We start from the raw sequence: 27,999 nt of genomic DNA, 5'->3' as shown, positions 1-27,999 counted from the left end.
TAGAAAATTATAATTTATATCTTTATATTTTATGTTTTATATATACAATAATAGTAATATCTTACTCTGCTATATCACAGTCATCAGGTACACATCTTAGAATCCTTGAGCTATCCTGAAAGTTAAAAGAAAAGACACATCAGGTTAATTATAGATATAGTGTAGAGTAGGACATTCTGTTCAGTGTAAAAAAAAAAAAAATAAGTGGAAGTCAGTGTGAGGTTTTGAATACTTAATGTGTATTTTAATATCACCAAACAAGTCAGTTACAGTCTCCTAAAACATCATTGCGTATGGTCATTGAGTAGAACAGTCTAACACATGTACAAAAGTGTCCATCATAAAACGTTCATGTTGTGCGTCAATTATTGGTATTTGACGAATTGTGATCATGGACGTAATATTAATTTCCTAAGAAAACGTACTTTCTTTAAAGAAATTTGATCTAATTGTAGAAAACAACATGTCGATATATTTTTAGCAAATATATCTATACATATAAACATCTGTGATGTTTAAGCAATTCCAAAACAAGATTTACTCATAATACTTCACAGTAGAAAGATTTACTTATAATACTTCACAGTAGAAAGATTTACTCATAATACTTCACAGTAGAAAGATTTACTCATAATACTTCACAGTAGAAAAATTTCCCCTTTGCTTCTGTGTCTATAATTTTATAATTGTAAAACTTACTTTTATATTTACAAAAACACATAAAGTAATCAAATCTGATTAATAATACGACTTTTTAAATTTATTATGTACACCCGATATTATTCAATTTAAATTATTGTTGTAATAAGACACAATAAAACATAATACAATGTTTAGTTAGATATAATTTTAATCTGCATAAAAATCTTCCTAAAACTTCGTTATATTTATACTCACAAAAATATAAATTTTATTTATATCATGCAGAATTATAGTTTTTAAAACTACGTTTGCAAAGTATTTAAAAATAAAAGTATTATTCTGTAGAATATCTTGTTTTGGAATTTTAATTCTATAATAACAAAATATATTTTTATTTGTAATTACGAAAACATGTGTAAGAAGATATTTTACGTTTTCTTTCATACATATTATAGCTAATAAAAGAATAGTACAAAACTATTGGATATAAATTATAAACAAAAACTTGTTTTACTAATTCTAAAGCACAGGTTATATTTTAAAGCCTGCGCGAATAGTTAAAATTAATATTACAATTAATAATTACATTTTTTGCTTTATAGGTAAAAATATAAAATATTACGAGATAATTTCATGTTGTATCTTTTTTTCTAAAATTATCCGATTCTCTCAATCCATTAACATATAAATAATTTTTTTAAATAAATTTAAACAAATTTGTTTAAATAAATTTTCATTCCAATATAATTTTAATACCAAAGTGTATGTTCATCCACAAATTTTCTTACCTCTGGTTAATACCTGCAATATATTACCATACAATAATAAACGCCTCGAATATATTGCATCGTATACTTTTCTTGTGCTAAAGGAAAGTATTTCATATTTAACTAATTTTGTGTTCTATATATTCTTAACTTGAATATTTAAGATCACTTTTCGCACAGGCCTCTTAAAATAAAATTAGGAAGTCAGGTGTACGTGTAACGACATGTAAGGATAAAGTAAAGTAACGTTAAAGTTTCAGTAACGTTGAAATCGCGAACGTAAGCGGTAGTTAAAAGTAGGTAGTTGGAGTAGTTTCCTTGGATGCGGGCCCGACGTGGTCAAGTGAGTCTTAAAATTCGTCTCTTTTATTGCGTGCGTCCAGCTTGTGTATACCAGTCAGTCTGTGAAGACAAATAGAAAAATTACATTTTCTCCTGTTTTTTAAGTAAAGTAATCGTCAGTTACAACGTCAGGGTGTTAATATTTAAATGTCTTTCTCTTTCCCTCCGTTCTTTTTGCCATGTACTCAGCGTTTTACTTACGAGGTATACAAAAAAAAATTTAGTTTTCATCTTCATCCGTTCGCAGTCGTTTTCTACGATCTTCACCAACGTTGCGTTCTTCTGCTTCTAATACTTTTAACCGAGATCCACAAATCTCTTGTCCATGTAAAACCTACAATTATCATTTTGCAAATTAATTATATCGGTTAAGCGTTTTGAAAACTTTAATTTAGAAAACTTCATTATAAAACAACATTATAAATATAAAGAAATAAAATATGATACCTCAATTGCTTCATTTGCACTCTCCACACTAGCATATTTTGCATAACCACAATTTTTTCCTGGAAGCATGTAAACATCTATAAGATTTCCAAATCTGCAAAAAGCATCCTTCATGGCATATATAGGAGGTACTGGAGGTCCACATACGATGAAACATCTTTTGGCAACCTCTGCGTCTATACTAGCCATTGGTTGCGCGGGTGGTAATTTGATACACATTGAATGCTCTAAACCTAATTATATTAAAAAAAAATTATACAAGAAAATTATACATTATCATACTATATAGATAAAATAACCTTACTTGGTGCAGTTAATCCTGCAGCTTGAATTAAAGATGTAGCTTGAGCAATAGTTTCAGCTAGATGTGCCAAATCTGTTCTAGCACTAGCAATTCCACCTGCAGAACTACCAGGTTTTATTGCATTTTTCGGTGGTGCACTTGATAAATCTGGTTTGACTATCATTCTATGACCAGGAGGATATTCAAAACCATGAAATTTTTCTCTTGCATATGCTGCTGCACTAGGATTAGAATATACCACAACAGCCTGACCTCTTGGCATTCGGTATCTTACATCATTTTTCAAATGACAATAATCCAAACCAGGTACAATGTCAAACAATTTCCATAATTGATCTTGATTTAATGCTGGATGTGCAATTACTTGCAAATGTGTATAACCTTCAGAATTAGGATAATTCGTGGCAATTTCTAAACTAATACTGCTCTTTCCAAAATTTGATGAACTATAACCTCCACCAGCACTATCATAATGAGAAGATAGTCCATTATTATATTTCACATCAATATGTTCAGGTTTTGGCTTTTTTGGTTCTGCAAATACTGCCTTATACTTCCTATCACATTCTTCAAATGCTCTTGCTGCACTAGATACTTTTTTAAATTTCACATAACCAAAGCCTTTTGATTCATTCGTATTTCTATCTTTAACTACTGTTGCATATTCTATGGGTCCAAATTTTGAAAATTCTTGTTGAAGTTCACTATCTGTCATAGACTTAGGCAACACACAAAATAGACGAACCCATCTTTCTTCTTCATTAGTTTCCCTAACAGATCCTTGATCGCGACTGTAATAAATATCTATGTTTTTATATTTATATATATATCAATGAGGAACAAATTTTTTCAGACATTTTAGAATAACTTACTTTGAAGCAATCATCACTTTGATAGGTCTTCCAACAGAACCTAACATTTTTCCATTCATTTCTTCGAGAGCAAAAGCTGCTTCTGATGTTTTTGAAAATTTAATGTACGTAACTCCTAGATAAACAATGGATATTACTTTTTAAATAATTCATTAGAAGCATATAAAAGAGCAATTTTAGATAAACTTACAAATATACAAATAAAAATAGAATAAGTCTTATTGATTTCTTCTGTAGACAAGAGAAATTACCTTTATTTTCCCCTGTAATTCGATCTTTAACTACCCAAATGTCTTCGATCTTTCCAAATTTTTCAAAAGCTTTTCTAAGATCATCTTCTTCCAGACTTTTATGGCATATAACAAACAAACGTGAATTTGGTGGATCATCATTTTTTGATCTTAAATCCGTTTGTGAATAATACGATTCTCTTTCCCTGTGGTCAGCCATTTTGCAAATGAACGGTGCAGACTACGTCGCCCGTCTACGGTCAGTAAAATCAACACGTTTCAGGGACGGCTAAAATAAGGTTCTATAAGATCAATTTTCCAATATGTACATATTTTTTAGAATTTCATTCATGTAGTATCAAATATTAGTTGCACGTTTAATGTTACTTTAAATTTATTTTGATGAAATTACATCAAAAATTTTCTTCTATCTAAATTTAATATTTTTTAACATAAATCACATCTTATGTCATTAATAAGAATGATCATTTTATCACACAATCATATAAATTCGATATATTTTAGTAATAATAAAAATTTACGTGTATATAATTGTGTAATAATTAAGTAGATGTAATGACCGATAATTTATAAAGTTTTTTTTAACTTCGATGACTCATAGAGCGAAATTATACTTGGATTTCCATTTTAGTTAATATCATTGTATTGTGAGTCTAAATAATTAAATTTTTTAATTATTTTTTAATAAAAAAATGTTTTTTTTATGTTAAAAGAACTATTTAAAATCACAATACCTTATTATTTGGAAATGTGGTATAGTAATAATTTTAACCACGGATAGGTTAGACTAATTATTTCCGCATTGATTTAACAAGAGTGTTGAACGACTTCATAAGTCATGCTCTATTATTTTCTCATAATACAAACTTTCTTATATGAAAGAGATATGTAGGTAACCATATGTTACTGTTTTCATTTCCTGTATATTGATACACATACATATATTCTTTTCAAACGCATTTATGTACATATGTATGCTTTAATAAAGTTATTTATTATACAAAATTAAAAAGATAAAAAATAAACAATAACTTTATTTAACATATTAGTTAATTTAGTTAAGGAAAAGTAAATAATTTTCACATAAAGATAAATATAACAATTTTTTTAATAAATTTATAACTTTTTAAACAAAACATTTCAACATTTTCACACAACCACTATTAAATTTATCAACCATTAATTTATAAACATTAACTTTATCTGTATGTATTTACATTTTATTGCCATAAAACTATATTGACAATTATACATCGTATGTAGATGCAGATACATTTCCACCATGTCCAGTCCAATTAGTATGGACAAACTTTCCTTCTTGACCAAGTAATTCATAAGTGTGAGCACCAAAATAATCCCGCTGAGCTTGAAGTAAATTTGCTGGAAGTCGAGCAGTTCTATAACCATCATAGAAGGCTAAAGCTGTTGATAGTGCAGGAGTTGGTATGCCTAATGTTACAGCTGTAGATACTACTACCCTAGCACTAGCTTGACATTCCTTCATTGCATTAGCAAAGAAATCATCCAATAATAAATTGGAAAGTTTTTGATTCTTTTCAAATGCTATTTTTATATTTCCCAAAAATGCACTGAAAGTAATAAAATTTTAATAAAAATTATTATTTAAGAATATTAAATTTCAATAAAAATTTAGATACCTTCTTATAATACATCCTCCTCTCCACATAAGAGCTATTCCACCATAATTCAAATTCCAATTGAAAATTTTGGCAGCCTCTCTTAATAACATAAATCCTTGTGCATAGGAAATAATTTTGGAGGCATAGAGAGCTTTTTTTAAATGTTCTAGGAATTGTTTTTTATCGCCTTGATATGTAGCATCGGGCCCTTTTAACACTGCGCTTGCTTCTACTCTTTCACTTTGTAAAGCAGAAAGACACCTAGCAAAGACTGATTCTCCTATTAGAGTTACAGGTACTCCATAATCTAACGCTGCGATAGCTGTCCATTTGCCAGTTCCTTTTTGACCAGCTGTATCCCTAATTCGCTCTAATAAATATCCTTTCTCATCTTTATATTTAAGAATATCTCTAGTGATTTCAATCAAAAATGAATCAAGTTCTCCTTTATTCCAATCATCAAAGGTTTGACTCATCTCTTCTGCATTAAGTTTTAAACCATTTCTCATAATGTGATATGCTTCGCAAATAAGTTGCATATCACCATACTCAATACCATTGTGTACCATTTTTACAAAATGACCTGCACCTGTTTCTCCAACCCAATCGCAACATGGTTCTCCATTGACTTTTGCACAGATTGACTAAAAAAGAAAATATTTTATTATTAATGTATATTTAACTAATTGAATTTATTAATTATAAACTAAATTTTTAAATAAATATATTTTAATATTTTAAAAAGTCACCTGGAAGATTTGTTTAATATGCGGCCAAGCTTTGGGATTTCCACCTGGCATCAAAGATGGTCCATATCTAGCACCATCTTCACCTCCACTAACACCACTACCAACAAATAAAATTCCTTTTTTTTCTAATTCTTTGGTTCGTCTATCAGTATCTTGATATTCAGAATTACCACCATCAATGATAATATCTCCAGGAGACAATAAGGGTACTAATTGTTGTATAAATGCATCAACAGCTGCACCAGCTTTAAACATAATATATTATTATAAATATTTTAATTATTTTAGATATGTAGAAAAATGAATAAATTTTGTTATTACCAATTAATTTAAATGCTATTTAAAAACTTTTAAATAATATTTTAAACTTTTAAAGATCATAGCAAATAATAGTTCATTAGAGGTTTAAATTTTTGTTCTTAAACTCACAATTTATAAATGAAATTTACCTTTTACCAAAAGCATTACTCTTTTTGGTGATTTTAATTTGTCTACCATTTCTTTCAATGTATATGCACCAATAATTTTTGTGCCTTTTGCTTCATTTTCTAAAAAGGATTTAACTTTATCCGTTGTACGATTATAAGCGCACACAACAAATCCATGATCATTCATATTTAGAATCAAATTCTGGCCCATAACAGCCAGTCCAATAAGGGCAATATCAGCAACTCTATAAACAAAAATATGTTTTTTATTATAATAGGAATTACTTAAAGTTGCATATTTTACACTATATTATTTTACATTATATAATCTATATTTATTACAATACATATAAATAAAAAGATATTTTCTAAATTGATTTCAATATAACATTTATATTATCTATGTTTCTTACTTCTTTAAATTTCATCGATTAATTGTTTATTAAAATGAACTTGAATAAAAGTGATTACATAAACCACATTATCGGAACTTACTAAAAATAATTATTTAAATTTTTTTATAAATTTATATTCATAATTTATCAAAAATAATATAGGAAATACTCACGGTTTACTCATGTTAGTTATTTTTTTCTTCAAAATAATACGTGATTCGATTTTATATCAAAGAGCAACAAGTGGTCGATTTACCACGAAGATCAAGAATGAACATTCATACTGGACACTGGAGTAGATTCGACATCAGCCGACGTTTCGTAAGCCAATCGCAGTGCACACCAAGGTCAGCATAAAGTTAACAAACTGTGGCCACTAAAGTTTCATAATTTAATCATTATTACTATAATGTAATATTAAACGATAATTAAAATGATAGAAAATTACAAAAAACTTGTCGTTTTATTATTTAATAATTATAAAAACTTAGCCTTTATAAAAATAGTATATTAGTGGAAAAAACATTTATATTATAATACAGAAGAAAAAATTAGATTAATCTGATTTTGTAACGCTTTTTACGAAATATAAAGAAACGTAATTTTTTTTATGAAGTATCAAGATATTAAAGTTTGATTTATATTTTCTTATAATAAAATTGCTTTTATTAACAGTTTCAAATCAATGTTTCTATTATATCGATTACAATTTTTAATACTGTGGTTCATTTTAATAAATATCGTGGTTAATAATATTAATATTTATTAGTTATTTTATTATTACTACTTAAATATTTAAAATCTTCGTAATTATGTACGTGAACTTTGTTCAGTTACTCGTTTCCTTATTTTGTTGAAAAAAGAGTTAGATGATGATTCAGCAAAATCAGTTAGATAATCTTAATCTTGTATAGCAAGCGTTTTGTTTCAAATGGATTTTTGTTTTACGCGCGTTTAACTAAGAATTCTTTAGCTCCAATCACTGTATGTATATACAGAGCTGACATCACTTTCAGTTATTGCTACACGATGATTGGACACATCAGACGTATGGATGTTTTAATTGGAAACGCAACATGTCGCGATTTGCTTGATTAGATTAGGGAAGGTCTTCGTATATTTCTTTCACTTTTGGGTTATCCTTAGTGTATTTTCAACAGTTTGCAACAGTTCTTAAGTATATATTTCTTATTATAATGTATCAATAATGACACAAATTTATCACAAATATGTTGGAAAAGGACTTGACAGAAAAATATACATAACCCTCTGACAATGAGATGTCCCATTTCTGAAACTAAATACACCTTTTTTATGAAGAAAAAGACTGCACGGAAACACGATTAAATACATATTAGTACCGAGTGGTTTAGTGGTTTACCAATATGGGATTATTATTTGCAAAGTTGTGGAGTCTTTTTGGCAATGAAGGTAAATTCAACATACAAATGTAATAACAATATTGTTACTTATTGCACTGCTTTGTGCATAGCATCGTATATATTTGTATTTAACAATATGTGAAGAATATTAAAACTTAAATGTAAACAAGAATTATTAGTTTTATTTTTTTAATTTTTAATGATGTTTTTATTTATACATGAAAATGATTTATGAAATATTAAGATTTCTTTTGACAATTTTGCAATCAAATATCGATAAAAAAGTAATAATAAATTTATTCAAATAATATAAACTCTATAGCTCTATTTATTGGTATAATTAATATGTTTTCTAAAAAATTCTTTAAATTTTTACTGTCTTTAAATATGGTTTAACATATTTGTTCCAGATATTTTTCTTTCACATTATAAAGCAAATTTTTGAAGTTTATATGTAAAAGTTTATAATTATATGGCTCATTTAAATTCTTATTTTACTATAATTAAATTTTTTTATCTTTCAGAACATAAAATAGTTATGGTGGGTTTAGATAATGCTGGTAAAACAACCATATTGTACCAGTTCCTAATGAATGAAGTTGTTCATACATCACCAACTATTGGATCTAATGTTGAAGAAGTTGTTTGGAAAAATATTCATTTCATAATGTGGGATTTGGGTGGACAACAAAGCCTGAGAGCCGCATGGTCCACGTATTATACTAATACTGAGTTTATTATTATGGTTATAGATAGTACAGATAGAGAAAGACTTGGTGTAATAAGAGAAGAATTATACTCAATGCTAAATCATGAAGAATTAAGTAAAGCCAATGTCTTAGTTTATGCTAACAAACAAGATTTAAAAGGTAGTATGACAGCAGCTGAAATTTCTAGACAACTAGATTTAACTTCTATTAAAAAACATCAGTGGCATATACAAAGCTGCTGTGCCCTTACAGGAGAAGGGTAAGAAAAAACTTTAGTTGTAATTAGAATTACAATGTTATTTATGAAAGTAATAAATTTTTTTGTCTTGTAATGTTTTAGACTTTATCAAGGTCTTGAATGGATTGTTGGTCGTTTAAAAAAGACATGACGTACATTATGAGGATTGATTTTGAATGTAATAAGATATCTAAATTGTAAAATACATGTTCAATGTAAGTTACTGTGCCACTCTAACGATTGTACAAATGATATAAGAATGAATGATCATTTTTCAAATGGTACACTAGCTCCATAACTTAAAGTGTAACTGCATATACTGATTCATTATTGCTGCAGACACTTAATGTATCAAGTGGTGGACGGGTAAATTTTGTCTTATCTATTAATGTGATATAAAATATAATGGCAAATGATTATGATATAAAATTAAAATAATGTTTTAACTATTCTCTGTGTAAAATATATTTAAAACATCATGTTATAAGAAAATGGAAAAATTTAGAATATCCAGAGTCTTTTATAGAAAATATTGTTGCATTAAGAAAAGTATCTATAGCAAAAAATTTTTTTATCTGTGTATAAGAAGATATATATTGTAAACACTTTACAGCAGGACTGCCAAATGTAATGTATGGTCTACAAACACATCTGATTATTTATTGCTATATTAAATGCTATATTAAAATTGCAGTCTCAATGCTACCAAATTTTATTTTTGATTCAGTAACAAATGTAATAAAAGTTGCATGCATTTAAATGTATTTAAGTGAGAATATATAAAGAATTTAATCTTGATCCCGTCCACCTGTGTTTATATAACTATAAAAATAGATTATTTATTTGTTCTATTGAGTTAATGTACGAATAATTATTTGGCCTGTGCAGTTTCCAAAAATATACCTATGTACATAGTTTTTTATACTCCACATTAATAGTAAATAATTGTAAAAAGTCAACTTCAATTTAGCACCAATTAAACCACATATTTTTTAACGTTCTGTATAAGAATTTAAATATTTCTTATAGCTTAATGTTACAAACATCTTTAAGAATTTCAAAGCAAGTTATTCAACCAGTCTAACTAAACATTTAGAAGCAGAAAACTGCTCTGTGATATGTGAGATGGTTGTTTATCAGGAATATTTAATTTGATTTGTATATGAAACATAAAGATTTGTTTCATATAAAACTCATACAATTGTAAAAATATCTATCATGTTTTGACGTATTATGAATTATTTTAAGTATTATTAATCTTTAACCATCCAATTAATAACAACTATCTCATTTATTTTATTTACTCCATGAATGTAGTAAACACTTGTGTAGTTCAAAATACTCCAGTATTTAACAATTAATAAAACTTAAAACACATACATTAGTAACATGGAAAAGATGATTCTAGGAATTGTTAAGATCATTATATAAAAGACAAATGCCGTCTAAAGCCAGAGTGAGATCGTACATTTCATAAAAATAAACAGCAATTTTCTCATATTGAGAAATTAAGCAATTAATTGTCTATACTTATTATTACAGATGCACGACATTATAATATATACTATCGTTAACAAAGTTTTCATTATATAAAAATTTTGAAATACAATACAAGTTACAGATTGCTTTATTTTATTAAAACTACACAAATAAATCAAATATATGTGTCTACCTTTAAGCTTCTTCTATGGTTAAATTTTAATGAAACAAAATTTCAGAAATTACTGGATTCAAAAATGCTTGTTTGAATTCGTTATTTGTTAATTAACTAATATAGTAAGCACGAAATGTTCGCGTAAAAGGTTGTTAATTAACGTAAGGACTGAAATTAATGTAAAATAAATTTATCAAACTTTCTTTTATGAGAAGTAAACAAAGCACCGCGTACTGTAATATATAATTTCCTATCCTCTTTAATCAATTTTATTTCTACATTTTAATTTTATATTTTTAAATTTTATTAATTAAAATTATGTATAGTGATACAAGATTATGGTAAATTATATATACGTTATATTAATTTCAATAAATGAACAGTAAATTTTTTATATTTTTATTTTATTCTTTTGAACTTATATTGTATTTTACTATATATTATTTATCCTTTTAATATTTCAACAACGAATAAAAGATCTAATAATTAAAGATGTGTAATAAGTAAACATGTATAGTTTAACATGTATAACTATACTTGGGTGTGATTTTAACTGAAGCTTTTGACACTTTTAATCAATAAATATTTACGTATTTCATATTTTTAATTATCTTGTCTTTTACTTAAGAAAGAGTCAAATATAATTTTTGAAGATCTATTTATTTTCACGTTTGTTATAAATAAAGTATCGCACACACTCACTCATTCTCGTACTAGTCGATTTACCACTGATCATTACTTTTTTAATTTATATTAATCGAAATAGCTCGATGTAATTGAGCATAGTGTCTTTTAGTGTTTTTAAAGAATCTAAAACCAACAACTGGTGCGCTAGCACTGCAAATTTTTTTATACATTTTAGCCCTATTTATTTTCTATTTTACACAATTTACTAAGAACTATTATTTTGTAAATTCTTGCTGGTAGAACATTTTTTAATTATCATAATCTTTTCATCTAATGATAAAAATAATTATTGTAATTTACTAAGAATTATCTGATATCTTTTGGCAGTGTCTGTTCAATTTACAATATTTGAAAAATCTTCACTATGCACACGTAGTTCTTCCAATAAATGTTTTAATAACTTACTAACTTGTATTATAATGAATTGTATCACTTTTATTTTTGAAATTGTTGCTATATAAGTCACTATTAAACATAAAATGACAAATATATTTACAATAAATTTTATCTATTGTTAATGCGTGTATTACAATTTTTTTAAAAGGCTTGGCAGTTAAACTACGTATAACGAACAAATTCATATTTTTCGTAGCTTATTTCATGTCGCAAAAACTTCATTTCATTTGTATGAAATCTGTGTTATTAACAGAAAAAAATACAAGAATGTTATTAAAAGATGAAAATACTAAAAACGGAAGTTTTTGCAATATAACAAACTGCGAAACTTAATACATCTACATTCAAAAAATACATAATTACATGAGATAATTATTTTAATACCTCACATCTTTTTAATAAGATTCAATAATTAAACCGACTTCCTTGAAGTCATATTGAAATGAATTCGAAATGAGCTCAATTTTCTGTGCATTAATTTTTTCTATGATAAAATTTTGAAGTCATGATGATACGAACTTAAAAGATTTTAATGATTCTGATTCTTCATAAATAAGGATGTTTATTTAGCACCGACAAGTTTCTTAAGCAAATCAGTGCTTAGAGATTTGGGCCTTTCTATCGGAAGACCTAGAGCTCGGGACCAGACGAGAGACGCTAAAACACCAAGAGCACGTGATACTCCGAACAGGACGGTGTAATAATTCATCTCCTTCATTCCATAATATTGTAATAGAACTCCCGAATGGGCATCTACATTTGGCCATGGGTTCTTTACTTTGCCAGTTTCCGTAAGAACGGGCGGAACTATTTTGTATATTTGAGAAACAAGCTAAAAATATACGAATATAATCATTAATCAAGAATAAATCGGAAATTTGATATAAATATTAAAGAAGTTATTGAATAAATTTACCTTGAATAGTTTGTCATCCGGTAAGTGTTTCAGTGCAAATTCTCTCTGGCATGTGTACCTAGGATCAGTCTTTCTGAGTACGGCATGGCCGTATCCAGGAACGACTTGACCGCTTTTTAGCGTGTTCCAAATGAACTCCTTCAATTGTTCATCACTGGGACTGTCTCCAACCTTTTCGCGCAACTTTTCTAACCATATTAATACTTCTTGATTTGCAAGACCATGAAGTGGACCAGCTAAGCCGTTCATTCCAGCGGCGAATGACAGGTATGGGTCAGACAATGCCGAACCTACCAAATGAGTGGTGTGTGCAGATACATTACCACCTTCGTGATCAGAGTGAATTGTCAGATATAAACGTAAAAGTTCGGTGAATTGTGGGTTATCATAACCGAGCAAGTTCGCGAAATTCCAAGACCAATCTTTGCCCGCATCGACGCTTCCTGCACCTTTACCACCCTTGTAGATGTTTCGATATATTGTAGCAGCTACTACGGGTAATTTGGCGATCAAGTTCATTGTATCTTCGTAAGCGGGTTCCCAATATTTGGACTTGTGTATGCCTCCCGTGTATGCTTTTACGAATTCACTCTCACTATTTAGAAGAGTGATGGCGGCAGAGAATTGAGTCATGGGATGAATCGATTTGGGCAAGCTGTTTAGAGTTTTGACCACATGATCAGGTAATGCGCTTCTGCTAGCCCATTCTTGAGAAATTGCTTTAACTTGAGCCTCAGTGGGAATGTCGCCGGTAATCAAAAGCCAGAATAAACCTTCCGGAAGTGGTTCTTCACCGCCCTTAGCTTTTGGTAGAAGTTTCTGACACTCTGGAATCGATTTTCCTCGGAATCTAATACCTTCTTCAGGATCCAGGACTGACGGTTCCCATATAAGTGCTTTAATTCCACGCATACCACCGTACATCTGAAAAGTAACAAAGGTTATCAACATCAAGTGTAAAAAGATAGAATAAAAAAGGAGAAACTAGTTCATTGACATTAATTTCCAATGTAACAACTGTAAGAAGCACATTTTGAACTGATTTGAATGTTACTTTAATTTTACATATAAGAATGGAGAGAGAGAGAGAGAGAGAAGAAAAAGGAATTAGAACTCATTAAGTTATCAAATATAAATTAGTAAATCGTTAAATACAAAGAATTTTATTTCATTTTCAGAAAATGTGATATTCAAGGAATACACAGCTCATGGGATATGAAATTTGAAAGTTCTGGTTCTAGGATTTTAAACGGCCAGAAATTTTTCCAACAACCTAAAGATCTGTTTATATCACGATCACATAATAAGCACGCGGCATTTGCGCTGATTCCTTGGTCCTTATCATCTATCTATAAAACATTTATCGCTATTATAAAAAAAAATTGTACTATGTTTTATAGTAAGATTTAACGTTCTCCACGTGGCTTGGTATTTAACACGTAATCACGTTTATCGCGTGACGCGTGTATGTATTACTGTTGCAATAACATTGCTACTACGTTCGATAATTTATTCATCATCAGATGTTTAACATGAAAGGACGATGTAGTCAAAATTGCACAACGAGCAAATGCATACCATATCCACGGTAACTTCTCCAACTTTGGTGGATCCATTTGCTTTACGGAACGCCTTGATACGCTCCTGTTCCTTTGGAATTTTTTCAGCCAGAACCTTTTTCAGGTCAGTAGAAGCATCGCTCAATGATCTTGTGAATACGATCGAAGTTTTTTTCTGTAAAAGCAAAAGAAGAAATTAATTATCGCAGTTATATTCTGATAACTATATTTTTTTAAATCTATCAATGTCTATATGTCGCAAAAAAAATTTAATTTTTGTCATTGTTTTTTCATTTATGTAAAACTAAATTGTTGATAATAACTACAAGCAATTTGACGACGTAGTTTTTTTTTTGGAATAATTTTTCTCACATTGATAGATGTGGTTAAATCTTCATTACATGAATTAATTCGTTAAAATATTTTCTGCTTTTAGGTGTTTATATTGATAATAATATCATGCAATTTGACAACATATTTCTTTCGTTTTATGGGACGATTTTCCACACTGAACTTGACATGTAATCAAATTCTCATTACGGATAAAATTTTACGAGTAGACGTTACGTCAACGAACAATCATGAACAACTACTGGATTACGTAAAAAAAAGACAGCCATATATAATGACATATTTGGTCGATTAAGGAAATACATGAAAAAACTAACTTCTGTGCACATATCGTGATCATTTTAAAACTGACATTTATTATAGAAACATCGTCTACAGAGAAATTTTTTTTTGAAATGTGAATTGAATAATATTTTTGTACTTTTTATCTTGAATAAATTTATAAAATAAAATCGTCGAAAATAATATGATAAAACAAAATGATTTAAATTTTTGTTAATATTACAAAACGTTTGGAATATTTTCCTTCATGCATACATGAACACGATGTTAAAATCACAAAAATCTACAATTTCGAGTAAATGATATGGCCATTACTTTGTGTTTGTAAAAGAGTTCACAACAATTCTAATAAATTAAGCCACGCTGGAGGTAACAAGGTCTCGCATTAAAGTTCATTATCAATGCGTACGCATACGTAAACGTAAAATTAAAAGAACCTACGGCTTACAAAGTATAATACTGAATTTCATAATCGATACTTGATAATATTTCTTTCTCACATTTAATTTCTATTATTCCTCTGTCTTCTTCGTTTTTTTTTTTTTTTTTTTTTTTATTTCTTACACGCACATTTTTATTTTGAACTAACACAGTTAATAGATACCGATAAATCTCTTTACGCGATAGCAATTAACCATTCGAGTTTTTGGCGTGACAAAAAAAAAAAAAAGCATTTCAGAAGCGCGTGTCATGATTACGTCGATAATTATGTCATATGCCCTTATTTTTTTTCTCATGTGTATTTTTAGAGTATCAGATATTTTTTATTTTCCTATCTTTTCCGAACGTTTCCGAGCATTCTTCGAGCACGAGGAATCATTGTCTGCAGCAGACTAGCGTAGAAATCTCTAGATAGCGGTAAATGCAGACTGAAAGCTCGGGGAGCAAACATCGATTCACGACCGCATTTTGCAATGTGAATGAGAAATTAGGCCGAGGTGAAATCACGATGAGAAGGTAAAGCAGAGCATCTAGTGGAGATTTGTAAATTTTGATATTTACTGAACTTCGATTGTCCGATTCCAAAAGCAAAATCGATTTTTATATTTGCCCCGTGTAAACGTTTCTTCGTCACGTTATTACACCACTTTTAAAAATACAGTTTATTCATTGCGATAAATTTTTAAAATCATTCATCCATTTTATCAAATTATTGATTAAATGTTCCAATTTGTTTCAGTAGTATTATTCTTCTAAGTTGATCGCAATATACAAGAAAATAAAATTCTAAAAGTAATGAGAATAATTATTAGAACTTCTCATTATAAAATGATCCTATTATAAGGTGAATCAGCAAGTTGTTGAAAAACTTTTATATTAAACTTGTAATCTAAAGATGTGATCCTATTTGACAGTGATAGACTATTGGGTGTCTTTTTGATTAGTATTCCTATACAAGCGCAGTATGTAATATATGATTATATCACACTCCAGATGAGACCATCTTCAATGTACTGCATATATACTGTTGAATAGGAATCGCCAATGACCTTGGCCTTTCTATTAAATTTGTCATTCATCTTATAAGATCACTGCACATGTGCATATCACTGCATATGTAGCTGTCTACATATGTACACATGCATCGAGACACATTATATCTTCCAATTATATACGAATAATGATTGTTTAAACGAAAATAGTAACTCCAAAGTATCGTTTAATTATAACACGGAAGTTGAATCTGTTACATAAGTTGTGATCTAACAATTTCATTTGTAAAAGCACAATCATTGGCTCGCAGAAAGCTGTAGAAAGTGAATGTACGAAGTGTATATTTAACGAATGATTAATTTTAAATCTGTTATGAAAGAGAATAGCTCGATGTTGTATTGTAAGATTACAATGTACATACGTTCCTTTTTAACGTATTGTACTTATGAACGTAAAAGTTCACCTAGAACATTATTAAATACATGACAAAATGTTTCGTCTGGATACAGGCCAGAGTTTCAAATACTGACTAAAAATAATAGTTCCACGTGTTCTATAACCTATGCTACATAATGCATATATGATAAGAAAATTGGATGCAAAAAAGGTAGGTGTCCTTTGGAACACGATTCATTGTTACAAACATGATTACGTGTGTATGTTCTTGGACTTGATTTTTTTTTGAAATTCAAAGTGTCACAGGAAATGTTACAATTTGATGAATTAATTTGGACACCAATTCGACATTTGAGGTTCAAGAACATACTCTTCTGTTCATAAGGATGTTTTATAAGATCCAAAATACAATTTTTAGTTCGTTATTTCTTCGCAATATTTCAATAATTTTTAGACACTAATTATTTAAAAATGTAATAAAAGAGTTTAAACATATAATTTTCTTTTGATAATTAGTTCTGAACAAAAATAATTATCTAAGTACTATGCATACTTATCAGTTTTTGACGTTGAGATAAATCAATTACTATTCAATATATGCGTTTTGCATCGGTGCATTCGAGTTTAAGTTCGTTACATTCCAAGTATTTGTTGCTTCAACTGCAAGTAATAATATACTTAGTACGTAATGTAAGACGGATATCAAATGGTAACCACAACGATGTAACGAAATACTAATTGAATAGATTGACACTGACTTTTATTTTTATCGTTTTGCACGTATCATGAATCAGATCGATAAGTTAACCTACATTGATTTAATTTCTTCGCCATCATCAATTCATCAAATTAAAATAATATTAAAATTTCATAATGTCAATTCGTATTCATCTTTAATTCTACTGTATTTATAAATATATATAGTACAAATAATAAAATAAAATACTGTTTCTGAAGAAATATGTATGTGTGATTTGGAATCATAGAATATAATTGTCACCTTATCTCGTTGTCAGAAAAATTTGAAGTTTTTTAATAATGAGTTCATGATAAATTTTGGTCAAACAATTGTATCTTTCCTCCTTAGAAATTGTAATAAATAATTATAATCGAAACTTTCACTGCCAAGGAGAGTCAAAAGAAAGATAAGATATAGAATCAAGATATGGATCAAAAAAATCTGAATTTCAAAATGTTAACTTTTACCAAGATAAGATATAGAATCAAGATATGGATCAAAAAAATCTGAATTTCAAAATGTTAACTTTTACCATAAATGATGAATTTTCGATTCATCTTATGGCATTTATAAATTGATTTGAGTCGCAAGTCATTTCATTTTTACAATGTTTCTTTTTTTCTTTACAATTCATACGTGAAAAAATATTTTAAAAAATTTATTAAATTTGTAATTAGCTGCCTATGAATGAACAAAGTTCAACATGAAACTCCCTGCTCGCGATTATCTCGTAATTACTGAATGATTACGTTTGTATATCAATTCCTGAATAAATAATATTCAATACTTGTTCAGCTGAATTATTAATTTGCAACTAACTTTAGATCATTAAGTAACTTATTCAGTTGAATTACTAACTTACTTTTATATTTTTCTTCCTATACCAATTTCGAATGAATACAAAATCTACTTTATTGAATAATTAGAATACCGTTTAATCTACTAATCACGATAATGTTTAAATTTTTTTGTAGAGAAAATATCCGAGTCAGATCTTTTATTAAATCAGGTAAAAGCCTGAACAGTCTAGGTGAGTACTGATATGAAAGATAAAAATTTTTTAATTAAATATTATAATGGCACAGACAGATGGCTTGTTAAGCTTATATCTAACATTATGTTTAACATCGTAATGCATTATAAATTTTTTCCGTACTATTGCATAACATTTCGTTTTACCCTTAATATAGCATCGAAACTAAAAATCGAAATTACATGAATGAATGAAATTGCATGAATATTTCTTTAGTTATATATAATATGTATAAATTTTACACGACTATATGAAACGATACGATAATACATATAAAAATTTCAATCATACGATATACTATTAGAATCATTTAATTATCTTCTCTGAACATTTATGTGTAAGACATTTACGAAAAGATCGATTTATTTTTACTCGTTGATATCCTTTAAATAAATGTGTAGGTCGATCGAAGAAATTGATTCGCAACCTGAAACACGTTTATAACACGACTGATTTGATTGATCGTTCATGTCAAGATATATTCAACTCGTACGAGATAATTAAATAACAATAAGGACGAATTAATTTATAAGATTTTTCATGCTTTTTCTTTTTATATAATATTATTACGTGCAATAACAATGATGCTAAATTGTAATTGTTTCTCAACAATATATAACAATTTTGAATATGATGTTAATTATGCGTTTCTAATCAAATTTGCAACAAAGATTAGGTCCTTGGAGCAAGGTATAATTAAATAACCTGACAATAAATTTATTACTATACATTATGGGTAAATAAACAATCTGATAAGATTTCCAAACTGTATAAATATCTTACGTGTTACGTATTCGTGATATTTGTACGTCATCTGATTATATGCGACATGCGATTTTAAATATAATTGAAAGAATGAAAAGAACAAGGAGACAAAATGGTCGATAAAATTTCAGATCTGCGATTATGATTATCATCCCATATGTTCACAATATTCACACATTTGACGTCAATACCTCATACGTCGCACGCTATTCGGTTTGCAGTATTGTGACCAATAATCATTTTAAATTTTAATTCTTTCTAATGATGCATGCACGCAATAGATGCTGACGTATAAAACACGATTCCTTCCACGATTTCTTTCAGGAAATTCCTTTCGTTGATATGCACACAAACGCAAGCCATTCAATTATTTATCTTAATCTCCTAAAATCATTATTATACGACTTGATATAAATTTTTTATTAGAAGAAAGATAATGATTGTATAACATCATTAACTTGCAATTAATCAGCAATTATATATGACTGCCGATTATGACTCAATCGTAAAGATTGTAAAAGTTAAAATGTACAGTTTATCTATTGCTAAAAACAATTTCAAGAAACACGAAGGTCAAACGTTTTTGTAAAAATAGTTGTTTTAAAGCACAGTAAAAATTTTAAGTGCAGACGACAACGGTATATAATTGTATGATATGCAATTATATCTCATTAATTACATCACATTATTATTATAATTATTGTCTCTTATTGATATGTTTTTAAAGAAGAGTTATTATAAGTTTATCTTAGTCTCGTCTAAACTCGAATAAATTAATTGCTATCATAATTTACACATAAATTAATTGCTCTATCGATGTTTATTATTAATTTAATCAGACAAAACAATAGAATCGTGAATCTATAAATTTTTTTTATTTCCATTTCAATATCGCTACATGTATTATATGTCGAGATATTAATTGTGGTTATCTCCTAAGTTCGGGTTTTTCAAAATCGCAATGACGTCATATGAATTTTCCTCCTACTCGTTTTCATACAAACATACAGGCGATAATTTATCTTGAAGAAAGTTAATCCATATTCGATTTAGCTTTTACATACAAAAAAGGTAATTTGTTCTAAGGAAAATTTTCGCACCATTTTTTGCACATTTCAGTAAAATGAAGATCTCTGACCTTATTTGTTCTCTCGATCGAAAGTAGGGTAACTTAATCGTATCCTCGACGAGAACAAGTTCTCCTTTCTTTACTGCGCTTATCCTCATTACAGGCGAGTATCTGCCTAGGAATTTCAATTTTCTCACAAACTTGAATCCGTTCTTAAGCAATGCACAAGTTGATATGAAGAAATCTCCGAAATTAGACTGAGCATTACATTACTGATAAATTAAATTGAACCGAGCTTTGTGATTAAATTTTTTTAATAAAAAAAAAAAAAAAAAACAGGAATATCACACGACATTATCTTGGCAATTATTTATCAGAATTGATAAATATCTAATTGTATCATTTTATAATACCAGTAATCGCGAGATTATATTTTTTTTTAAATTTAAGAAAAACAATTTAAATAATTATGCATTTTAGCTTATACCAAGTAGTTTATACATTTATAATATACAAATAAATTTAGGAAATATTTCAAGAATTTTACAGTGACTAATCAATAGATCGAAGCATTAAGAATGCTTCAAGGTTACTTGAAGCTATGTTTTACCACCTATGTATGTAGTACATAAGAAAGTAAAATATTGACGGAATTTTATCGTTAAAAGTATTTTTAATATTTGCTATCATAATTTACACATAAATTAATCTTGATCGTATCAAGATATATTAACATTTTATTTAATTATTTGTTTGCAACATTCACAAGAAATTCATATCACTTATCACTTCGTTATCTTTGATTGCATATTTAACAAATATTTAAAGAGCACCACTGAGTGGAACATACCCGGCCCGTAAGTTACCATTATCTAATTGATTTTGCGCCATATAATCGTTAAATGGCGCTAAAATGACATGACAGAGGAGAGTGTCATGTATGATCCAATCTGCATTAACCCTGATATTCAATCGTCTTGCCACTAACTATACGTTTGACTTAAACTTTTGATATCTCTTATAATATCTTTCTGTTAAGACAATTCATTTTGATTAAATTATAAGAATTTAGAAGGAAACAACTAAAATGTATAAAGTTCAATGAAATCGAACATTTTTTTTATTAATTTATAATTACAATCTTATTACTGATAGATTCTCTAAGTTCGAACTTAAATTTTTGCCATATTAGGATATAGACAAATTGAATTGGTCGATAATAAATATTAATAATTTACATCGATTTTACATCGTGTAAAAGAAAGTAAAGAAAGAGATAGTTTTGGTGCAGCATGTTACGTGATCTAAAGGTCACGTTCATATATCTATGATATTAGGTAATCGACGAGCCATCTATAAGATGAGCGAGGAGTTTCTAAATCTGCTAAAAGTTAATGGATACATGTACATTTTGTGCTAAGCTATTCATTAAATCTTACTAATCAAGTTTATGATTTAGACAAAAATTAAACAATTAATTTTTAATAATATTTTTATTTAAATCAATTGTATCAATTTTGATATATCTATTTTTCTGTATAAAATATAAAGCACTAACATATAATACATTAAGTATTTTCATCATTAATATTAGTTAAGTTATCATAATACATGAATTAAAACCGGAAGAGAAAAATTAAGAAGAATTAAAATTGAATGTATCATCTGCTACACATGAGTAAGTAAGAAAGATTAACTTAAATATTTTGGGTTAAAGCTACATGACTTGTTCGAAGTTCAATCGGTAAGCAGGTGTTCGTCAGGAACAGGTCATGAACAATATGGATCAAGAGGACAAAACAGATTTTGACCTCGAATTTGTTCTAAAATTATTCTACCTTACGAAATTATAATGCTGTGCATTCCTCAATGGATATGTGTATGGACGTAAGAGATTCCTAAATATTTTGCATGCACGTTATGTCATGTTTCGATCTATAAATGAATTTGTCGCCATAGAGTTCGATTTGAAAGCATTTTGGTTAAAGATTTAAAAGATTTAAATTTGGTTACAGTATTTATGCTATCGTAATAAGTCAAAGATAAATCAACAAAAATAAATTGATACTTTTAATTTTCTTTAAACTAAGCTTTTAACTTTTATATTAATTTTTATGAAGCTAATATGTATCTTGCATTGTTTCTGATCAGACATACGATCACGAAAAACTTCGAATTTTGGTTAACCGGAACTAAAGTCATTTGGAAAAAAAATTTTACTCATGCATTTTACAAGTATTTATATACAATTCTATTGTAAATTAATACACGGTCACTTGAAGTGCTTGACATTTCACGTTGATACATTCATTAATAAATGTTCGAAATAGAAAACAATAACCAAAATATTTAATTTATTCCATTTTTATGCGTATTATTTAAAAATTGTTTATTACAATCATAGATCAATTAATAAGTTCGATATGTAACTTACGATAAATAGTATGCAATAATTATATATCTTCTAAAAATTTATTACGTAACTGCTATCAACCTTGTCTAAATTAATGCCAAGTTCTGTCGGTTAGGTAAAACCTATATCATTCGATATCTAATTCAACGTATATTTTTAAACACTTGATTAATATATATATTTGTTCTACGATCTTCATAATATTTCGTATTACTATTCAATGCAACTTCTCGATTCAATAAGATACTCTCATATTATAGATATTGTGCCAAAATCATGTGCATTGTTGGAACCTTCACAAAGGTGTTCCAAACATACGTTCAATACGTCGGAATACCTGCGAATATAAACTTTTCACAGCTGGTATTTCATCTGTCCAATCAACAAACATGATCTAATATCTGGCTTGAATATAATTAACATAGACGACTTACTATAAATCTGCGAATTTATATACCGACAGTTTTGATTGTATAGTTACTAGGCTATCGGTCGATAGAACGCCTACTTGATATCCAGAACTGTAGCGTTTTAGCTTTTAAAGGTACACAAGGTTCTAGCACTTCGAAAGAGCTAAATAATAAAAAAACATTTATTCTTTTATGATCATCTATTTAAAATAATCCTCTATTATTACAACAAATAATGATATACGTTAAACACCTGCTTGCCGTTCGAATTTCGCACCGGAACAACGTGAAGAGCTTTAAGAATCATTCAAATATCACATTGCATACCAAGATCAATCAATTCTAGATAAGTTCATTTACCACGCACCTGGAATTCCAAACAACGTTTTGAACTGAAACGGAAGAGTGCCATTTTTCTTTATATCCTGGCTTATGGATCCTTCCTCTTTCTTGTTACCGTCACACCAACTATCTAACTGACCACGCGGAGCTCTGGCGCCCAACTCAACTAACTGCTTTCTTTGTTCGTCACGAATATTTTTAGCGCGCATGCGTACAATAGCAGATGTCCTCAAAGGATCATTTATATCTACAAATCTGCCATGTTGCGTTTATAAGAAATATCAAAATTATTTTTATCATTATCCTTAGTAAATATTTTAAAGAAATTAAAGAATAATATTTACTTAAAATGTATGATAAATTTTAATAGACCTAATTCCATATCATTCGTATAATAAACTAAATATTTTAATATTTTGCTGTTGTTCCAATATAGGGAATTTTGACAATTGGTAATTGATGTCAAATTTAGCGCGTATATTTAAATCTATTGTGATACATTTGTGTAAAATATTATACGTAGACTCTTACATTTACTATTAGTTGCCTTAATATAATTGTTTGTTTATTGAAACCTCTTCTATAATTAAATAATCAACAGAAAATACCAAGTTTGTCACATATCTCCAATGATAATGAAGGTCTACAATTCATAAATATTTATATAAATAAATATAAATAAATTGATCTCACATTACATTTTTTCTATTAAAATTAATAATTACTTATTTAATGTGAAAAAATGGAATCCACAAGTAGTTTTACTTGCAATTATTTCTTTTATAATATTTGTAGCTATTTCTACTGCATAATTGTGTACTTTTTCATTATTATCTTTTATACATTCCAGAGTATTTAAAATAATTTTAGGTACTTTAATATTGCAAATTTTTGCCATTTTTTGGAGACACATGTAATTCAAAATTGGAAAAATACCTGGGATTATTGGAACATTAATTCCAATTTTCTTACAATCGTTCACAAATTTAATAAAAATATTTGCTTCAAAAACAATTTGTGTTATTATAAAATCTGCGCCCGCATCAATCTTCAATGAAAATTAATGTTAATATGTTTATTTTAAATATATAAATGAATAATAAAGATAAAATAATATAATTACTTTTTCTTTCAAATAAATTAAATCCATTTCTTTAGATGATGATTCTGGGTGCATTTCTGGATAACCAGCAACACATATACAAAATATATCATCAAATTGATTCCTTATGAAACGTACTAAATCAACTGCATGTGGAAATTCACCATTTGATTTTGTTGAATCTGAAATTTCTTTTCATACAATTCAAATAACATGAAAACATAGATGAGCAATTTTACAATAATTTCTAATTACCACCCCTTAAAACAAATATGTTACGTATATCACGTTCTAATGCTTTCTTTAATATAATTTTTACATCAGTGGGAGTTAAATTGTTAGCTATAAGATGGAGGAGTGTATTATTTGGAAGTGCATTAAATACATCTAAAGACAGATAATCTTTCATATCATTTTTAATATGCCATGTCAATGTATAAAAAGATGGATGATATTTATTCACTTCTGCAAAAAATCTAACAAAAATTTTTATTCATAAAAATATAAATTTATTAAGTGTTATTAAATATATAATATACAAACCTTTGATAGAAATCATTGTTTTTTACACGCATGATTTCGAAACTACAAGATATAGCATTTGTATTTATTATATCTTTTAATGTTTTTCTTAAATCAATCATTTGGCACTTAATATTTGTAAATAAAAAATAGTTTGTGTTATTATCACATTCGTTGTCAATCCCTTGATCACGTATTTTATGTTCTACCACAAATTTTTTTATTTTTTTGGTATATATGTAAATGTGGAAAGCTAATTGCTACACATTTCACATGATCTAGGCCACAAGATTGTCGTAATCAAATTACGCAATGTATGAAATATATAATCGACTTAATATAATGGGATAATTTCTCAAAAGTGTTACTATAAAAATTTAATATTATAATTGTGAAATTATTAAAATACATTTCTTAAAATATTAATTTTTTAAATTGCATCTTAAAATTTTAACATTATTTGCATTATATCATTTGAAATTTATTTTTAACAAAATATATAAATCTTTTGTCATTTATTATTACTTTTTTTTGTTAAATACAATTTTCTACAAACTTCTGTTATTGGAATATCATAAACAGGAGATATACCACCTGGAATAGTTTCTTTTTTGGAACATGAATGTTTATCTGTTATAGTTGCAATATCATTAATATCTGGGGTCATAGATAAATTTACAGCTGGATAAATAATAAATGCAAATGTGGCTAAGGCAGTTAAAGCCCAAATTGGAATTGCTACAGCCCAATATTTAGAGGGCCAATATGTTAATCCTAAAGTATATAAAATTTGATCTGGTATTACAGCCCATATTAGAAATAAAACAAAAAGCATATTTGACCCTATGTATAAAGCATATCCATAAACAGATCTCGGTGCATATGGAGCTGGAGTATGTTCCATTTTGTATAATATTATATAGTTTTAACAATAAATATGTACTTAATAATAATTATAAGTAGGTACAGGTGGGCCAAAAAGTTGCATAGTTTCTGTTACTAAAATTAAACTATCAAAAAATGAAGTTAATGCCACTCTAACTTTTCGTGCTTCTGTTCCAGAAATTGATCTATGAAGAAAAATACACATTAATACAATAAACTGTGTATATACTTAAACTTATACCATTACGACAAATATATAAAAACTTACATTTGTAATAAATTATTATCGAGTGTCAAACTCTTTGCAATACTACCTCTTGAGGGCTCTTTATCAACTCTTAATACCTGATAAGCAATTTCTGCTTCCCTTCCTGATGGGAAAGGTATTGATAAATTTCTATACAAAATTAAGGTTATATCCGTAATTCTGTAATTAAATAAGACATTATGAAATTATTTATTTTAAAGGATACACACTGAAAGTACTCATTACAGTAATTATTATTTAATTCATAATATAAAAACGTTTCTTATAGTATAGATTTTTATACATTTATATGTCTATGGATATTTAAATCGTTAATTTTATAATCCGTTCTGTAATAATTTAGTAATGTGATTGCTTTTTACAAAGTAAGATTATTCCCAAATTTGTTCAATATATATTTAAAGCTGAATAACGGTTTTTATATATAGATATGTATATAGATATGTTTGTAGATACAAACTTCTAGTAACTAGTAACTAGTAACTTCTCGCGTTGTACTCCATGTTCGTTGATATATAACACGCAACAGTTTATAATTTAAATATTGTAGAAAGCTTGATACAAACTAGTGTACATCAGGTTATTCGATATATTTTAAACGTAATGGGCCGAAGAAAAAGTAAACGAAAGCCACCAAGTAAAAAGAAAGCTATTCAACCATTAGATACACAATTTAATTGTCCATTTTGCAATCACGAAAAATCATGTGAGGTTAAAATGTACGTATAATTAATTTTCCGCTGACTTTTATATCACATAAATTTCAATTTTACTACTTTCTTCTTTTATTTACAGGGATAAGTCAAAAAACACAGCTAGAATTACTTGCAGAGTCTGTCTGGAGGACTTCCAAACTACAATCAATTTACTTTCAGAACCTTTGGATGTATATAATGACTGGATTGATGCATGTGAAAATGCAAACTAAATTTTTTTATTTTTGTGTCAGATTGATGCTCAAACTTATTTACTTATTTTTTTTTTTACTAAATTGTATCAGCATTTAGCATTTTATGACATAATTGAACCATAGACAAAATCTGTGACAATACGTAACTAATAACATATATTTTATATGTTAATGAAAAGACATTTTTAATTATATAAATTTAATATTTAGTTTAAAGTAACAAAAGTATATGTATAGTATATGTATCGTATTAAGTGTTACATTACATTAATTTCAATTATATGACATTCATACAATCATATTTATATGTACGAACCTTTCATACTTACTAAGTAAGTATCTGAATGTTCATTTTAAAAGTAATAGGAATATTATATAAATGTTATAACCTACATATATATTTGTATATAAAAAAACATAACGCTTTTACTATAAAAACCAAGTTGTAAAAGAATAAAAATATGAATAAAATACTATAGTATAACTTCATAAATATCAATGATTTTAATCCACCTTTATTGCGGATTTAAACATATTAAAATAATTAACATTAGTAGTAGTATTTTTTATAAATAAAAAAGTTCATGAGTAATAGAAAAAAAATACAAGGCTAATCACATTAATGCTTTCATGCAATTAAATGAATACTTTTTTTGTGACAACTATTTGAAATATAAAGGCCGCAGTTTATTAAAAAAA

General features: G+C 27.7%; 8 protein-coding genes across 14 annotated transcripts; 2 read left to right on the top strand and 6 right to left on the bottom strand.

Moving 5' to 3' along the window:
- Positions 1 to 3: 3 nt before the first annotated feature.
- LOC122532643 (RNA-binding protein 45) lies at positions 4 to 3,863 on the bottom strand. Of its 2 annotated transcripts, none has more exons than XM_043661609.1 (6): positions 3,626 to 3,863; positions 3,375 to 3,489; positions 2,503 to 3,293; positions 2,199 to 2,431; positions 1,953 to 2,085; positions 4 to 115 (listed from the first exon to the last, which is right to left on the bottom strand). In XM_043661609.1, the coding sequence occupies exons 1-5, from the start codon at positions 3,822 to 3,824 to the stop codon at positions 1,972 to 1,974; spliced, it is 1,452 nt and encodes a 483-aa protein (XP_043517544.1). In that variant the 5' UTR covers positions 3,825 to 3,863; the 3' UTR covers positions 4 to 115; positions 1,953 to 1,971. The 2 variants fall into 2 exon arrangements, with proteins under 2 accessions (XP_043517544.1, XP_043517543.1); XM_043661608.1 differs by lacking the exon at positions 4 to 115 and adding an exon at positions 1,354 to 1,811.
- Positions 3,864 to 4,823: 960 nt separating this feature from the next.
- LOC122532631 (6-phosphogluconate dehydrogenase, decarboxylating) lies at positions 4,824 to 7,153 on the bottom strand. The gene is made up of 5 exons (XM_043661565.1): positions 7,011 to 7,153; positions 6,464 to 6,687; positions 6,015 to 6,259; positions 5,284 to 5,909; positions 4,824 to 5,214 (listed from the first exon to the last, which is right to left on the bottom strand). Exons 1-5 carry the CDS (start codon positions 7,019 to 7,021, stop codon positions 4,872 to 4,874), a joined length of 1,449 nt encoding a protein of 482 aa, XP_043517500.1. The 5' UTR covers positions 7,022 to 7,153; the 3' UTR covers positions 4,824 to 4,871.
- On the top strand, positions 7,114 to 11,044 carry LOC122532633 (ADP-ribosylation factor-like protein 5B). Of its 2 annotated transcripts, none has more exons than XM_043661567.1 (4): positions 7,114 to 7,184; positions 8,079 to 8,268; positions 8,744 to 9,188; positions 9,270 to 11,044. In XM_043661567.1, exons 2-4 carry the CDS (start codon positions 8,223 to 8,225, stop codon positions 9,316 to 9,318), a joined length of 540 nt encoding a protein of 179 aa, XP_043517502.1. In that variant the 5' UTR covers positions 7,114 to 7,184; positions 8,079 to 8,222; the 3' UTR covers positions 9,319 to 11,044. The 2 variants fall into 2 exon arrangements, with proteins under 2 accessions (XP_043517502.1, XP_043517501.1); XM_043661566.1 differs by lacking the exon at positions 7,114 to 7,184 and adding an exon at positions 7,857 to 8,014.
- Positions 11,045 to 11,462: 418 nt separating this feature from the next.
- LOC122532634 (probable citrate synthase 2, mitochondrial) lies at positions 11,463 to 24,010 on the bottom strand. Of its 3 annotated transcripts, XM_043661568.1 has the most exons (6): positions 23,958 to 24,010; positions 23,639 to 23,868; positions 23,089 to 23,090; positions 14,399 to 14,554; positions 12,821 to 13,744; positions 11,463 to 12,736 (listed from the first exon to the last, which is right to left on the bottom strand). In XM_043661568.1, the coding sequence occupies exons 1-6, from the start codon at positions 23,993 to 23,995 to the stop codon at positions 12,467 to 12,469; spliced, it is 1,620 nt and encodes a 539-aa protein (XP_043517503.1). In that variant the 5' UTR covers positions 23,996 to 24,010; the 3' UTR covers positions 11,463 to 12,466. The 3 variants fall into 3 exon arrangements, with proteins under 3 accessions (XP_043517503.1, XP_043517505.1, XP_043517506.1); XM_043661570.1 differs by lacking the exons at positions 23,089 to 23,090; positions 23,958 to 24,010 and having other exon boundaries at positions 23,639 to 23,799; XM_043661571.1 differs by lacking the exons at positions 23,089 to 23,090; positions 23,958 to 24,010 and having other exon boundaries at positions 14,399 to 14,551; positions 23,639 to 23,790.
- A 26-nt stretch (positions 24,011 to 24,036) lies between these two features.
- LOC122532635 (methylenetetrahydrofolate reductase) lies at positions 24,037 to 25,664 on the bottom strand. Of its 3 annotated transcripts, none has more exons than XM_043661574.1 (5): positions 25,259 to 25,664; positions 24,971 to 25,180; positions 24,737 to 24,897; positions 24,339 to 24,661; positions 24,037 to 24,256 (listed from the first exon to the last, which is right to left on the bottom strand). In XM_043661574.1, exons 1-5 carry the CDS (start codon positions 25,272 to 25,274, stop codon positions 24,208 to 24,210), a joined length of 759 nt encoding a protein of 252 aa, XP_043517509.1. In that variant the 5' UTR covers positions 25,275 to 25,664; the 3' UTR covers positions 24,037 to 24,207. The 3 variants fall into 3 exon arrangements, with proteins under 3 accessions (XP_043517509.1, XP_043517508.1, XP_043517507.1); XM_043661573.1 differs by having other exon boundaries at positions 24,039 to 24,256; positions 24,737 to 24,861; positions 24,971 to 25,191; XM_043661572.1 differs by having other exon boundaries at positions 24,049 to 24,256; positions 24,971 to 25,191.
- Positions 25,665 to 25,737: 73 nt separating this feature from the next.
- Positions 25,738 to 26,141, bottom strand: LOC122532649 (phosphatidylinositol N-acetylglucosaminyltransferase subunit P). Its single transcript, XM_043661628.1, has one exon. It carries the CDS (start codon positions 26,139 to 26,141, stop codon positions 25,749 to 25,751), a length of 393 nt encoding a protein of 130 aa, XP_043517563.1. The 3' UTR covers positions 25,738 to 25,748.
- Positions 26,142 to 26,165: 24 nt separating this feature from the next.
- On the bottom strand, positions 26,166 to 26,797 carry LOC122532650 (EKC/KEOPS complex subunit LAGE3). Its single transcript, XM_043661629.1, has 3 exons — positions 26,596 to 26,797; positions 26,391 to 26,519; positions 26,166 to 26,307 (listed from the first exon to the last, which is right to left on the bottom strand). The coding sequence occupies exons 1-3, from the start codon at positions 26,610 to 26,612 to the stop codon at positions 26,181 to 26,183; spliced, it is 273 nt and encodes a 90-aa protein (XP_043517564.1). The 5' UTR covers positions 26,613 to 26,797; the 3' UTR covers positions 26,166 to 26,180.
- A 72-nt stretch (positions 26,798 to 26,869) lies between these two features.
- LOC122532651 (transcription elongation factor 1 homolog) lies at positions 26,870 to 27,795 on the top strand. The gene is made up of 2 exons (XM_043661630.1): positions 26,870 to 27,109; positions 27,186 to 27,795. The coding sequence occupies exons 1-2, from the start codon at positions 26,994 to 26,996 to the stop codon at positions 27,316 to 27,318; spliced, it is 249 nt and encodes an 82-aa protein (XP_043517565.1). The 5' UTR covers positions 26,870 to 26,993; the 3' UTR covers positions 27,319 to 27,795.
- Positions 27,796 to 27,999: the final 204 nt, after the last annotated feature.

The sequence above is a fragment of the Frieseomelitta varia genome, unplaced genomic scaffold (assembly GCF_011392965.1).
Source record: "Frieseomelitta varia isolate USP_RPSP 00005682 unplaced genomic scaffold, Fvar_1.2 scaffold_462, whole genome shotgun sequence".
NCBI lineage: Eukaryota > Metazoa > Arthropoda > Insecta > Hymenoptera > Apidae > Frieseomelitta > Frieseomelitta varia.
Note: the sequence above shows the minus strand (reverse complement) of the source record. Positions and strands in the feature narration are given on the sequence as shown.

Bases quoted from the DNA above. Each gene is read 5' to 3' on its own strand.
- LOC122532643 (XM_043661609.1), bottom strand. From the start codon at position 3,824: ATGGCTGACCACAGGGAAAGAGAATCGTATTATTCACAAACGGATTTA. The intron at 3,490-3,625 runs GTAATTTCTCTT...TTGTTTATCTAG, and splicing joins AATTACAGGGGAAAATAAAG to GAGTTACGTACATTAAATTT. The intron at 2,086-2,198 runs GTATCATATTTT...TGATAATTGTAG, and splicing joins GTGCAAATGAAGCAATTGAG to GTTTTACATGGACAAGAGAT.
- LOC122532631 (XM_043661565.1), bottom strand. The intron at 6,260-6,463 runs GTAAATTTCATT...TTATGTTTAAAG, and splicing joins AGTAATGCTTTTGGTAAAAG to CTGGTGCAGCTGTTGATGCA. The intron at 5,215-5,283 runs GTATCTAAATTT...TATTACTTTCAG, and splicing joins GGAGGATGTATTATAAGAAG to TGCATTTTTGGGAAATATAA.
- LOC122532633 (XM_043661567.1), top strand. From the start codon at position 8,223: ATGGGATTATTATTTGCAAAGTTGTGGAGTCTTTTTGGCAATGAAG. The intron at 8,269-8,743 runs GTAAATTCAACA...TTTATCTTTCAG, and splicing joins GAGTCTTTTTGGCAATGAAG to AACATAAAATAGTTATGGTG. The intron at 9,189-9,269 runs GTAAGAAAAAAC...GTAATGTTTTAG, and splicing joins TGTGCCCTTACAGGAGAAGG to ACTTTATCAAGGTCTTGAAT.
- LOC122532634 (XM_043661568.1), bottom strand. From the start codon at position 23,995: ATGGAATTAGGTCTATTAAAATTTATCATACATTTTAA. The intron at 23,869-23,957 runs GTAAATATTATT...GCAACATGGCAG, and splicing joins AAATTTATCATACATTTTAA to ATTTGTAGATATAAATGATC. The intron at 12,737-12,820 runs GTAAATTTATTC...GTATATTTTTAG, and splicing joins CGGATGACAAACTATTCAAG to CTTGTTTCTCAAATATACAA.
- LOC122532635 (XM_043661572.1), bottom strand. From the start codon at position 25,359: ATGATTGATTTAAGAAAAACATTAAAAGATATAATAAATACAAATGCT. The intron at 25,192-25,258 runs GTTTGTATATTA...AATTTTTGTTAG, and splicing joins AACAATGATTTCTATCAAAG to ATTTTTTGCAGAAGTGAATA. The intron at 24,898-24,970 runs GTAATTAGAAAT...AAGAAATTTCAG, and splicing joins CATATTTGTTTTAAGGGGTG to ATTCAACAAAATCAAATGGT.
- LOC122532649 (XM_043661628.1), bottom strand. From the start codon at position 26,141: ATGGAACATACTCCAGCTCCATATGCACCGAGATCTGTTTATGGATAT.
- LOC122532650 (XM_043661629.1), bottom strand. The intron at 26,308-26,390 runs GTAAGTTTTTAT...TTTTCTTCATAG, and splicing joins GATAATAATTTATTACAAAT to ATCAATTTCTGGAACAGAAG.
- LOC122532651 (XM_043661630.1), top strand. From the start codon at position 26,994: ATGGGCCGAAGAAAAAGTAAACGAAAGCCACCAAGTAAAAAGAAAGCT. The intron at 27,110-27,185 runs GTACGTATAATT...TTTTATTTACAG, and splicing joins AAATCATGTGAGGTTAAAAT to GGATAAGTCAAAAAACACAG.